This window comes from Martes martes (assembly GCF_963455335.1).
Source record: "Martes martes genome assembly, chromosome: 1".
Taxonomy (NCBI): Eukaryota; Metazoa; Chordata; class Mammalia; order Carnivora; family Mustelidae; genus Martes; species Martes martes.
The window spans coordinates 210,872,816-210,887,368 of record NC_137888.1 but is presented as its reverse complement, the minus strand read 5'-3'; the positions used below and the strand labels follow the sequence as shown (position 1 = coordinate 210,887,368).

The 14,553-nt window shown below is 40.4% G+C and overlaps 1 protein-coding gene across 1 annotated transcript in view; it reads left to right on the top strand.

Annotated features, from left to right (window-relative positions):
* Positions 1 to 13,994, top strand: part of LOC308353704 (olfactory receptor 7E24-like) — a gene marked incomplete at both ends in the record, with an annotated part of 36,854 nt that extends 22,860 nt beyond the window's left edge. The window contains 1 exon segment of the mRNA XM_080820695.1: positions 13,064 to 13,994. Coding sequence (XP_080676821.1) covers positions 13,064 to 13,994 — 931 coding nt within the window.
* Between the last annotated feature and the right edge of the window lie 559 nt (positions 13,995 to 14,553).

Genomic DNA, 14,553 nt, shown 5'->3' with positions numbered 1-14,553 from the left:
TGGATGGGTCCTGTCCAGAAATCAGTGGCTTTCTTATACACTAACAATGAAAATACAGAAAGGGAAATTAGAGAATCGATTCCATTTACTAAAGCACCAAAAACCATAAGATACCTCGGAATAAACCTAACAAAAGAGGTTAAAGCTCTGTACTCGAGGAACTACAGAACACTCCTAAAAGAAATTGAAGAAGACACAAAAAGATGGAAGACCATTTCATGCTCTTGGATCGGAAGAATAAACAACGTTAAAATGTCTATACTGCCCAGAGCAATCTATACTTTTAATGCCATTCCGATCAAAATTACACCAGTATTTTTCAAAGAGCTGGAGCAAATAATACTAAAATTTATATGGAATCAGAAGAGACCCCGAATTGCTAAGGAAATGTTGAAAAACAAAAATAAAACTGGTGGCATCACGTTACCTGATTTCAAGCTTTACTACAAAGCTGTGATCACCAAGACAGCATGGTACTGGCATAAAAACAGACACATGGACCAGTGGAACAGAGTAGAGAGCCCAGATATGGACCCTCAACTCTATGGTCAAATAATCTTTGACAAAACAGGAAAAAATATCCAGTGGGAAAAAGACAGTCTCTTCAATAAATGGTGCTGGGAAAACTGGACAGCTATATGTAGGAGAATGAAACTTGACCATTCTCTTACACCGTACACAAAGATAAACTCGAAATGGATAAAAGACCTCAACGTGAGACAGGAATCCATCAGAATCCTCGAGGAGAACATAGGCAGTAACCTCTTTGATATCAGCCACAGCAACTTCTTTCAAGATATGTCTCCAAAGGCGAAGGAAACAAAGGCAAAGATGAACTTCTGGGATTTCATCAAGATAAAAAGCTTCTGCATAGCAAAAGAAACAGTCATCAAAACAAAGAGGCAACCCACGGAATGGGAGAAGATATTTGCAAATGACAGTACAGATAAAAGGTTGATATCCAGGATCTATAAAGAACTCCTCAAACTCAACACACACAAAACAGACAATCATATTAAAAAATGGGCAGAAGATATGAACAGACACTTCTCAAATGAAGACATACAAATGGCTACCAGACACATGAAAAAATGTTCATCATCACTAGCCATCAGGGAGATTCAAATCAAAACCACATTGAGATACCACCTTACACCAGTTAGAATGGCCAAAATTAGCAAGACAGGAAACAAGGTGTGTTGGAGAGGATGTGGAGAAAGGGGAACCCTCTTACACTGTTGGTGGGAATGCAAACTGGTGCAGCCACTTTGGAGAACAGTGTGGAGATTCCTCAGGAAATGAAAAATAGAGCTTCCCTATGACCCTGCAATTGCACTGCTGGGTATTTACCCCAAAGATACAGATGGAGTGAAAAGAAGGGCCATCTGTACCCCAATGTTTATAGCAGCAATGGCCACGGTCGCCAAACTGTGGAAAGAACCAAGATGCCCTTCAACGGATGAATGGATAAGGAAGATGTGGTCCATATACACTATGGAGTATTATGCCTCCATCAGAAAGGACGAATACCCAACTTTTGTAGCAACATGGACAGGACTGGAAGAGATTATGCTGAGTGAAATAAGTCAAACAGAGAAAGTCAAGTATCATATGGTTTCACTTATTGGTGGAGCAGAACAAATAATATAGAGGACAAGGGTAGATGGAGAGGAGAAGGGAGTTGAGGGAAATTGGAAGGGGAGGTGAACCATGAGAGACTACAGACTCTGAAAAACAACCTGAGGGTTTTGAAGGGGCGGGGTGGGAGGGTGGGGGAACCAGGTGGTGGGTATTAGGGAGGGCACAGATTGCATGGAGCACTGGGTGTGGTGAAAAAACAATGAATACTGTTACGCTGAAAATAAATAAAAAATTTAATTAAAAAAAAAAGATCAAAAGCTTCTGCATAGCAAAAGAAACAGTCATCAAAACAAAGAGGCAACCCACGGAATGGGAGAAGATATTTGCAAATGACAGTACAGATAAAAGGTTGATATCCAGGATCTATAAAGAACTCCTCAAACTCAACACACACAAAACAGACAATCATATCAAAAAATGGGCAGAAAATATGAACAGACACTTCTCCAATGAAGACATCCAAATGGCTATCAGACATATGAAAAAATGTTCATCATCACTAGCCATCAGGGAGATTCAAATCAAAACCACATTGAGATGCCACCTTACACCAGTTAGAATGGCAAAAATTAGCAAGACAGGAAACAACGTGTGTTGGAGGGGATGTGGAGAAAGGGGAACCCTCTTACACTGTTGGTGGGAATGCAAACTGGTGCAGCCACTTTGGAGAACAGTGTGGAGATTCCTCAGGAAATTAAAAATAGAGCTTCCCTATGACCCTGCAATTGCACTGCTGGGTATTTACCCCAAAGATACAGATGGAGTGAAAAGAAGGGCCATCTGTACCCCAATGTTTATAGCAGCAATGGCCACGGTTGCCAAACTGTGGCAAGAACCAAGATGCCCTTCAACGGATGAATGGATAAGGAAGATGTGGTCCATATACATACACTATGGAGTATTATGCCTCCATCAAAAAGGATGAATACCCAACTTTTGTAGCAACATGGACAGGACTGGAAGAGATTATGCTGAGTGAAATAAGTCAAACAGAGAAAGTCAAGTATCATATGGTTTCACTTATTTGTGGAGCATAACAAATAATATAGAGTACAAGGGTAGATGGAGAGGAGAAGGGAGTTGAGGGAAATTGGAAGGGGAGGTGAACCATGAGAGACTATGGACTCTGAAAAACAACCTGAGGGTTATGAAGGGGCGGGGTGGGAGGGTGGGGGAACCAGGTGGTGGGTATTAGGGAGGGCACAGATTGCATGGAGCACTGGGTGTGGTGAAAAAACCATGAATACTGTTACGCTGAAAATAAATAAAAAATTTAATTAAAAAATGTGAAAAAAATCCACAAAAGATTTAAAGTACCATAAAAAAAAGAGCATGGAATAATAGAAAAAATAAGCAGGTACTCATGCTTCTGGAATTCGTAAAATTTTATATTTGCCATCAGAGATTTTGGTCCTTTTTTTACGTTTCATTTTAATTCCAGTTAGTTAACATACAGTGTATATTAGTTTCAGGTGTACAATACAGCGATTCAACACTTCCATATGAAACCTGGTGCTCATCACAACAAATGCACTCCTTAATCCCCATCACCTATTTAAACCATCCCCTAACCACCTCCCATCCAGTAACCATCAGTTTGTTCTCTATAATCAAGAGTCTGTTTCTTGATTTCTCTCTCCATCTCTACTTTCTCTATCTCATTTTTCCCCTTTGTATCTTTGTTATGTTTCTTAAATTCCACATGTGAATGAAATCATAAGGTATTTGTCTTTCTCTTAGTTATTTCACTTAGCATTATATGCCCTAGCTCCAACCATGTAATTGCAAATGGCAAGATTTCATCTTTTTTGATGGATGAATAATATTCGTGTGTGTGTGTGTGTGTGTGTGTGTGTGTGTGTGTGTGTATCTTGGCTATTGTAGATAATGCTGCTAGAAATATAGGGGTGCATGTATCCCTTTGATTTTATGTTTTTGTATTCTTTGGGTAAATACCCAGTAGTACAACTGCTGGATCATAAGGTAGTTCCATTTTTAACTTTTTGAGGAACCTCCATACTATTTCCCACACAGAGTTCTTTTCGTAAATAACAAAATAACATGAACAAACTGGAAGTTATCAGAGGAGAGTTGGGTTGGGCATGGGTGAAACAGGTGCAGGGAATTAAGAGTACACTTATCATGATGAGCACTGTGTAATGTACAGAATTCTTGAATCACTATATTGGACATCTGAATCTAATATAACACAGTATGTTAGCTATACTGGAACTAAAATTAAAATGTTTTTGAAAGTAACAAAATAACATGAACTGACAGAGCATTCCTTTATGTTCCCCTCCATTCACAGAGGCAACTACAGTCTGGAATATGGTTGTTCTCCCCATGTTATTTAAATTGTTTACACACTGGAGACGCCTGGGTGGCTCAGTTGGTTAAGCGGCTGCCTTCGGCTCAGGTCATGATCCCGGAGTCCCGGGATTGAGTCCCACATCGGGCTCCTTGCTTGGTGGGGAGCCTGCTTCTCCCTCTGACTCTGCCTACCACTCTGTCTGCCTGTGCTCGCTCGCTCTCTCTAACAAGTGAATAAATTAAAAAAAAATTTTTTAAATTTAAATTTTTTACACACTGTATGTGTGTGTGCATGTGTGTGTGTATCAAAGGCAACTATAAAATGCCTCAGTTGGAGAAAGGATAAATAAGTTGTGTTATAATAAGACACTGAAAATAAACTAAGATTTTTTTTCCATTTCTTTTTTTTCTTTCTTTTCAGTGTAACAGTATTCATTGATTTTGCACCACACCCAGTGCTCCATGCAATACATGCCCTCCATAATGCCCACCACCTGGTTCCCCCAACCTCCCACCCCCCCCCCCCCGCCCATCAAAACCCTCAGGTTGTTTTTCAGAGTCCATAGTCTCTCATGGTTCACCTCCCCTTCCAATTTCCCTCAACTCCCTTCTCCTCTCCATCTACCCTTGTCCTCCATGTTATTTGTTATGCTCCACAAATAAGTGAAACCATATGATAACTGACTCTCTCTGTTTGACTTATTTCACTCAACATAATCTCTTCCAGTCCCGTCCATGTTGCTACAAAAGTTGGGTATTCATCCTTTCTGATGGAGGCATAATATTCCATAATGTATATGGACCATATCTTCCTTATCCATTTGTCTGCTGAAGGGCATCTTGGTTCTTGCCACAGTTTGGCGACCGTGGCTGTTGCTGCTATGAACATTGGGGTACAGATGGCCCTTCTTTTCACTCCATCTGTATCTTTGGGGTAAATACCCAGTAGTGCAATTGCAGGGTCATAGGGAAGCTCTATTTTTAATTTCTTGAGGAATCTCCACACTGTTCTCCAAAGTGGCTGCAGCAGCTTGCATTCCGACCAACAGTGTAAGAGGGTTCCCCTTTCTCCACATCCTCTCCAACACACGTTGTTTCCTGTCTTGCTAATTTTGGCCATTCTAACCGGCATAAGGTGGTATCTCCATGTGGTTTTAATTTGAATCTCCCTGATGGCTAGTGATGATGAACATTTTTTCATGTGTCTGGTAGCCATTTGGATGTCTTCATTGGAGAAGTGTCTGTTCATGTCCTCTGCCCATTTTTTGATATGATTATCTGTTTTGTGTGTGTTGAGTTTGAGAAGTGTTTTTTTTTTTAAAGATTTTATTTATTTATTTGACAGAGAGAGATCATAAGCAGGCAGAGAGAGAGGCAGAGAGAGGGGGAAGCAGGCTCTCTGCTGAGCAGAGAGCCCGGTGCGGGGCTCGATCCCAGGACTCCGAGATCACGACCTGAGCCGAAGGCAGAGGCTTTAACCCACTGAGCCACCCACGCGCCCCAAGAAGTTCTTTATAGATCCTGGATATCAACCTTTTGTCCGTACTGTCATTTGCATTTGTCATTTGCAAATATCTTCTCCCATTCTGTGGGTTGCCTCTTTGTTTTGTTGACTGTTTCCTTTGCCGTGCAGAAGCTTTGGATCTTGATGAAGTCCCAAAAGTTCATTTTCGCTTTTGTTTCCATCACCTTTGGAGACATATCTTGAAAGAAGTTGCTGTGGCTGATATCAAAGAGGTTACTGCCTATGTTCTCCTCAAGGATTCTGATGGATTCCTGTCTCACGTTGAGGTCTTTTATCCATTTCGAGTTTATCTTTGTGTATGGTGTAAGAGAATCGTCGAGTTTCATTCTTCTACATATAGCTGTACAGTTTTCCCAGCACCATTTATTGAAGAGATTGTCTTTTTTCTACTGTATATTTTTTCCTGTTTTGTCGAAGATTATTTGACCATAGAGTTGAGGGTCCATATCTGGGCTCTCAACTCTGTTCCACTCATCTATGTGTCTGTTTTTATGCCAGTACCATGCTGTCTTGGTGATCACAGCTTTGTAGTAAAGCTTGAAATCAGGTAATGTGATGCCACCAGTTTTATTTTTGTTTTACAACATTTCCTTAGCAATTCAGGGTCTCTTCTGATTCCATACAAATTTTAGGATTATTTGCTCCAGCTCTTTGAAGAATACCGGTGGAATTTTGATCAGAATGGCATTAAAAGTATAGATTGCTCTAGGCAGTATAGACATTTTAACAATGTTTCTTCTTCCAATCCCAGAGCATGGAATGGTCTTCCATCTTTTTGTGTCTTCTTCAATTTCTTTCATGAGTGTTCTGTAGTTCCTCAAGTACAGATCCTTTTACCTCTTTGGTTAGGTTTATTCCCAGGTATCTTATGGTTCTTGGTGCTATAGTAAATGGAATCAATTCTCTAATTTCCCTTTCTGTATTTTCATTGTTAGTGTATAGGAAAGCCACTGATTTCTGAATATTGACTTTGTATCCTGCCACATTACTGAATTGCTGTATGAGTTCTAGTAGTTTGGGGGTGGAGTCTTTTGGGTTTTCCATATAAAGAATCATATCATCTGCGAAGAGAGAGAGTTTGACTTCTTCCTTGCCAATTTGGATACCTTTTATTTCTCTTTGATGTCTGATTGCTGTTGCTAGGACTTCTAATACTATGTTGAACAAGAGTGGTGAGAGTGGGCATCCTTGTCGTGTTCCTGATCTCAACGGGAAGGCTGCAAGCTTTTTCCCATTGAGGATGATATTTGCTGTGGGTCTTTCATAGATAGATTTGGTGAAGTTCAGGAATGTTCCCTCTATCCCTACACTTTGAAGGGTTTTAATCAGGAACAGATGCTGGATTTTCTCAAATGCTTTTTCTGCATCAATTGAGAGGACTATATGGTTCTTCTCTCTTCTCTCATTGATTTGTTCTATCACATTGATTGATTTGCGAATGTTGAACCATCCTTGTAACCCAGGGATGAATCCCACCTGGTCATGGTGGATAATCTTTTTAATGTGCTGTTGGATCCTGTTTGCTAGGATCTTGTTGAGAATCTTAGCATCCATATTCATCAGGGATATTGGTCTGAAATTCTTCTTTTTGGTAGGGTCTTTGCCTGGTTTGGGGATCAGGGTAATGCTGGCTTCATGAAAAGAGTCTGGAAGTTTTCCTTCTGCTTCAATTTTTTGAAACAGCTTCAGAAGAATAGGTGTTATTTCTTCTTTGAAAGTTTGGTAGAATTCCCCAGGGAATCTATCAGGTCCTGGGCTCTTGTTTTTTGGGAGGTTTTTGATCACTGCTTCAATCTCATTACTAGATATCGGTCTATTCAGGTTGTCAATTTCTTCCTGGTTCAATTTTGGCAGTTCATAGTTTTCCAGGAATGCATCCATTTCATCTAGGTTGCTTAGCTTATTGGCATATAACTGTTGATAATAACTTCTGATGATTGTTTCTACTTCCTTGATGTTAGTTTGATCTCTCCCTTTTCATTCATAATTTTATTAATTTGGGCTTCTCTCTTTTCAAAGGAAACAGTCAACAAAACAAAGAGGAAACTGATGGAATGTATTGCATGGAGCACTGGGTGTGGTGCAAAAACAATGAATACTGTTACGCTGAAAATTTAAAAATATATTTAAAAAAACGATATGTCTCCAAAGGCAAAGGAAACAAAAGCAAAAATGAACTTTTGGGAATTCACCAAGATCAAAAGCTTCTGCACAGCAAAGGAAACAATCAATAAAGTAAGATATTTAAAGTTAACGAACCAGAGAAACATGTACCAAGAATTTAAATGTATTACTTTAAAAAACCCCATGCAAAATTTACAATATGTGAAGTTTAAAATGCAAAACAGAAGTTTATGCATTTTTATTCAAATATTAAAAACCACAAGGGAATCATGAATGCCACGTTCAGTATGGTGGTACCTCTGGGTAAGAAAAAGTTATTAAGGATATGGGAAAATAAATATGTATTAATTTAATTCTGAAAGTATTTACTGCAAATATAAGAATATATTTTAATTTAGTGGTCCTTAGTGGTAAATACTTACGACTATGTTTTCTCTGTACTTTTTGTTTGCTTGAAATGCTTTATAATAAGAAGTTAAAGGTTTAAGATCAGTATTATTTTAAGACACTTAAATTGTATCATGGCATAGGTCTTGTTGGGAAAATTACCTTCTCTTTGGATTTTTAATATTTGTGTTGATATGTCTGGGCCTAACTTATTCACTGTAGTTGCTATACATTTTATCATATGGCCATGAGAAATGAGCATTAACCACTGATGTTCATCCAGATTGTTCATATGTTCCCCTACATAAGCAATAATCCCATAAAGAGATTCAACACATCCATTTTTCCTTGAAATTTATGGTTGCCATGCTGAAGATATTCTTTGTTTCTCCTCTCTTCCTACACTTTGTCCCTCCAATCACTTCCCTTTTATACTGAACCATGCCAGGTGGTACCCTTGTGTCCATGGCAGAAACAAATCACAATAGGAAATATTGAGAGTGTCTCGTATATCAAACACTGTGTTTGGTGATTTCATCTACTCATCACTCATTCTTGCAACATTTCCATAAGGTTTTATAATGGTTCTCATTATCCAAATGAGACTTAGGCTTCTTGCACAGTTGAAAAGAAAACGTCCCTCTTTACAAAGCAAGTGCTGGAGACAGAATCAAACTCCTATGTGTCCAAATTGGAAAGCTGATTTGCACTTCTGGTTGCTTGTTTTCACGACTCCATGCTAAGGGCTCATAGTTTCTCACTGGTGAAATAGAGATTACCTCGGACCATTCAGTTCTGAACATCAGTTAATCTTAATGAGTTGCTCACAGAAGAGACTTTTTCTAAAACACCGGTTCCTAAGAATATTTGGCAGATCCACTGGCTCATCCAGGACATAGCCATGTTTTGCCTTTTGGGGTGATCCATAACAGTATTCTCAGGAGTTCACTGTAACAAAGGAAACAGAGGTACCCTTGAGTTCTTCCTGATACATAAATTAAAGATTCCTTTGGAAATGAGTGGCCAAGATTGCCTGACCCAGACTTTGATAGGGGCCTAAACACATAGAAAGAGGAGAATCTGAATTTCTATGAATGATTTTCAACATTTCTTTCCTTAAAACTCTGTTATACAACAGGGACAGAACTGTTATTTTTTTTGAAAGCGATAGAAAGTCCATTAAACTGAGTAGGAAGGAATTATTTCCTTAATCCACATAAAAAGAGGGAAATGAAAGAAGGGACTGATCTCATTAAGCTACCCTGGAAAGGAAAAAAGCACCTGGGTGGCTCAGTCTATTGAAAGTCTGACGCTTGATTTTGGCTCAGGTCATGATCTCAGGGTGGTGAGATCAAGCCCTGCTTCAGGCTCCACTCAGCATGGAGTCTGCTTGTCCCTCTCCCTCTGCTCCTCTCCCTGCTCTCTTCTCTCTCTCTCTCTTTAAAATAAATAAACAAAATCTTGAAAATGTATGAAAATGTGACTGCTGATCAAACAAAAAGAGTATGCATGTATTTATTTCATATGGTGCTGTGGGGGTGGGGTGGGTGGGTGGGACTGTGGGTCCCTGGGTGCAGGGAGAGGTAGATATTCCTAAAAATAAGGTCTCATTTTCTCAACTAATTGTCACGATCATCCTAAATAAAAAGTGTTTCACATTCTGCAGGCACTAAGCTCCCATTTTTATGGATTAAATTCTTTAAGCCTAACTAGCAAGACATTTGAGGTATCCAGATATATCTTTCTCAATTTCCATTTTCCCTCTGAAAGCTAACTTGACATTCTTCTTCCTCTTCTTACCAATACACCAACACTCCTGTCAAGCAGCCCGGACATTAGTATCAGTAGACTTTATCTTTCTCCTCCCAGGATTCTGCTTTAAACACACTAACAAATTTTTGCTTTTTTTTTTTTTTTTCCTTCAAGATGCCAAGCAATTCCTCCTTCCTCAAATTCTTCAGTATGGAGGAAAAATATAGATGTGTTATGTATCACCTTAAGAGAATGTTTTAATATTCTAATACTAGGAGAAAAGTGAATCTCATTGAAAAATACCCGTAACGACTTAAAGTACCATATTATAATCTTGATCTCTGGTTCTGAGTGTGGAGTGTTCTGAAGCTATCACTTGCTACGTACTACCTATGTGGTCAGAGATTAGATGACGTTCAAGCAGGGGAAACACTTGCAGTCTTTTTTTTTTTAAAGATTTTATTTATTTATCTGACAGAGATCACAAGTAGGCAGAGAGGCAGGCAGAGAGAGAGAGAGACGAGGAAGCAGGCTCCCTGCTGAGCAGAGAGCCCGATGCGGGGCTCAATCCCAGGACCCTGGGATCACGACCTGAGCCAAAGGCAGAGGCTTTAACCCACTGAGCCACCCAGGCGCCCTGAAACACTTGCAGTCTTATGCGGGTGTAAACTTTCAAAAGGCACGTGATGAAGTCTGATCAACCCTTCAAGACACCTATACCTGCACTAGACAGAGACTGCATCACATGGTGTTCTGAGTTCAGCTCCAAGTCTGGAAGCCTGAGTTCAAGTCCCTGCACCACATCTCACTGGAGTGTCGAGATTTTATATCCGTAATTTCACTTCACTTGACCTCTCTCTTTTCTTTCATTTTTTAAAGGATTTTATTTATTTATTTGAGAGAGAAGTGCACGAGCAAGGGGAGAGGCACAAAGAGAGAAGCAGATTCCCCACTGAGCAGGGAGCCTGTTTGGGGGCTCAACCCCAGGACCCAGGGATCAAAACCTGAGCGAAAGGCAGACAGTTATCCAACTGAGCCACCCAGCTGCCGCCTGACCTTTCTCTTCAAATTGTGTTCAGGAGTAAACAGGAGGATGGTAGAAGCACCTGACTCATAGGGCAGTGAGTGAATAAAATTAGTTAGCATGAGAAGACTACTGAAGACCATGTCTGGCAACAGATGCTGTGTTCAAGAGAGTGTGTGCAGTTCAAAATAATCATTACATTCATTTGTGTAATATCTGCTATTAGCATTAATTACAACAATTATAGCAAGGCTTTTGTTTTAGACTCCAGTGACCAGACACTGAAATGGAAATGAGATATTAGGCAGATTGGGATGACCCATTGAAAATGAAGAGCTAATCTGGAGTTCTCAAAAGTTATTGCTACACAGTAATGATAGAGTCTAATTTTGTAATTAAGAATGAGTTAATAAAAGCAGAGTGTTAGTGAAGAAAGGAAGGAAGGAAGGAAAAAAAAGAATATAAAGATACTTAACTGAGACATGGATTTGAACTCCCAGCTGGCTCACTCCGCAGAGCGTTGATAAGCCAAGCCACCATTCTTCCCATAGTTATGATGTGTTGGCTGCAACCTGTCGTCAAGCTGATTTTCCACGCCCACAATCTTCTACACTCTAAAATTGGGGTCCTCAAAGTAAAACTCACACTGAGAGAAGCAACATTGGGAATTTATTAGAAAGGCAAATTGTCAGCCTGATCCCTAAGCCCGAATCTCATATTCAGAGCTGGGGCAGGGGGCAGCAATGTGAGTTTTAACAAACCTTCCAGTGGATTCTGATGCAAAGCACAGTTTGAGAAACTCTGCTGGGAAACCCTGAGTTAATATTGCTTGGTTTTGAGTTTCCTGCAGGCTAAGTGGAAGCTGCAGAATTTTGAAAGGAAAAAAACTTACGTTTTTCCTATCTTATTCCTATGATTTGGCACAATGTGAAGAATGAGTAAATAAAATTGGGGTAACTGAAGGGCGCCTGGGTGGCTCAGTGGGTTAAAGCCTCTGCCTTCGGATCACGTCATGATCCCTGGGTCCTGGGATGGAGCCCCACATTGGGCTCTCTGCTCAGCAGGGAGCCTGCTTCCTCCTCTCTCTGCCTATTTGTGATCTTTGTCTGTCAAATAAATAAATAAATAAATAAATAAATCTTTTAAAAAATTGGGGTAATTGAGTAGTGTTAAGAAAGAGGACAAAAACCTGAGGGTCTTGAAGGGGGGGGTAGGAGGTTGGGGGAACCAGGTGCTCGGTATTAGGGAGGGCACGGATTGCATGGAGCACTGGGTGTGGTGCAAAAACAATGAATACTGTTCCGCTGCAAAGAAATAAAAAATTAAAACAAAAAAAGAAAAAGAAAGAAAGAGGACAAAAACAAAAGAGGCTGAGGAAAGGAGAGAGACCAAAAGAGAGGTAAAAGACAAAGGAAAAGATTTTAAAATATTATTTATTTATTTGAGAGAGAGAGAGAGAGAGCAGAGCGAGTGAGAGAGCAAGAGAGAGAGAGAAAGAGAGGGAGTAGTGGGGAGGGGCAGAGGGACAAGGAGAAGCAGGCTCCCCACCAAGCAGGAAGCTGAATCCTGGGCCTTGATGCCCTGGGATCATGACCCGAGCCCAAGGCAGATGCTTAACCTACTGAGCAACCCAGGTTCCCTGGCAAAGCTTAATAATATTCAATTTTGTGATGAGCACTGGGTGTTGTACATAAGTGTTAATGATGATATTGTATACCTGAAAATAATATGACACTGTATTTAACTAACTGGAATTTAAGTAAAAACTTTTTTAAAAAGAAAAAATAGTATGATTCAATTCATGTCAGGATTTTCTCTTTTTTAATCATGTTATGTTACTCACCATACATCATTAGTTTTTGATGTAGCATTCCCAGACTCATTGTTTATGTATAACACCCAGTGCTCCATACAATACTTGCCCTCCTTGATACCCACCACCAGGCTCACCCATCCCCCCACCCCCCTCCCCTCCAAAAATCCTCAGTTTGTTTCTTGGAGTCCACAGTCTCTCATGGTTGGTCTCCCCTTCCGATTTCCCCCAATTCATTTTTCCTTTCTTTCTCCTAATGTCCTCCATGTTTTTCCTTATTTTCCACAAGTAAGTGAAACCACATGAGAGTTGACTTTCTCTGCTTGACTTAGCTCACTCGGCATAATCTCCTCCAGTCTCATCCATGTTGATGCAGAAGTTGGGTATTCATCCTTTCTGATGGCTGAGTAATATTCCATTGTATATATACAAGGGATCCTTGTACATCTGTTACATATCCTCTCCTCTGTATTATTTCCATCAGTCTCATCAAGAACATGGAGCCAGAAAACCAAACAGGTGTAGCAGAATTCCTCCTCCTGGGTTTCTCAGAAGATCCAGAATGGCAGCCCCTTCTATTCGGACTGTTCCTGACCGTATACCTGGTCACTGTGCTTGGAAACCTGCTCATCATCCTGGCTATCAGCTCTGACTCCCACCTCCACACGCCCATGTACTTCTTCCTCTCCCACCTGGCCTTCACTGACATCTGCTTCAGCACCACCACCATTCCCAAGATGCTGGTGAACATCCAAAGACAGAGCAAATCCATCAGTTACACAGGCTGCCTCACCCAGGTTGGTTTTGTCCTCTTTTTTGCAGGCTTGGAAAACTTCCTCCTTGCTGCAATGGCTTATGATCGCTATGTGGCCATCTGCCATCCACTGAGGTACACAGTCATCATGAACCCCCACCTCTGTGCTCTGCTGATTCTACTCTCCCTGAGCATCAGCACTGCAGATGCCCTACTCCACAGTCTGATGGTGCTACGACTCTCCTTCTGCACAGACCTGGAAATTCCCCACTTCTTCTGTGAACTTGCTCAGGTCATCAAACTCGCCTGTTCTGATACCCTCATCAATAACATCCTGGTGTATTTAGTAACTATCATATTGGGTGGTGTTCCTCTCCTTGGGATTATTTTCTCTTACATTCAAATTGTCTCTTCCACTCGAAGAATGTCATCAGCTGGAGGGAAATACAAAGCCTTTTCTACCTGTGGTTCTCATCTCTCAGTTGTTTCTTTGTTCTATGGGACAGCTTTTGGGGTGTACATTAGCTCTCCAGTTACTCATTCTTCCAGGGATACTGCAAGTGCCTCTGTGATGTACGCCGTGGTCCCTCCAATGTTGAACCCCTTTATCTACAGCCTGAGGAACAAGAACATGAAGGGAGCCTTGAAGAAACTCATCTGAGAAACATCTTGTTATTGTGTCATCTGCCTTGCTCTTGGGCTTCTAGAATGAGTCAAAGTATAGGAATATGGAGTGAGTCAGAGTGTCTGACCCTTCCCTCAGCAAGTTTTTATGTTTCAGTGGCTAAACACCATAAAGGGAGTTCAACTTAGGTTTGAAAACTGACTTTGGTTTCTTTAGCTTTGGTATTTTTAAAACTTTATATGAACACTGTTCAACTGATTTTTTGGAAACCATCGAAGAAGAATTAGAGTAAGTGATTCTTTATATGGTTGTTTTAGGGGAACTGTTCTCAGGAAAATGTTAGTGACAGAAGGAGAGGGTGGGGAAAATGCCAAACAATGGTGTGATTATAGTCAGAGGACTTGCCTCAGCCTTGATTTGATGTGCTCTTAATGACTAGACACTAGAACAAAGGTAACCATGTGAGGAGATGGGTACGTTAATTAGCTTGCTCACAGTAATAATTCCATTATGTATGTGTATCAACTCATCATTATGTACACTTTAAATATATAATTAAAAAAAGAGAGGTTCCTGGGTGACTCAGTCAGTTAAG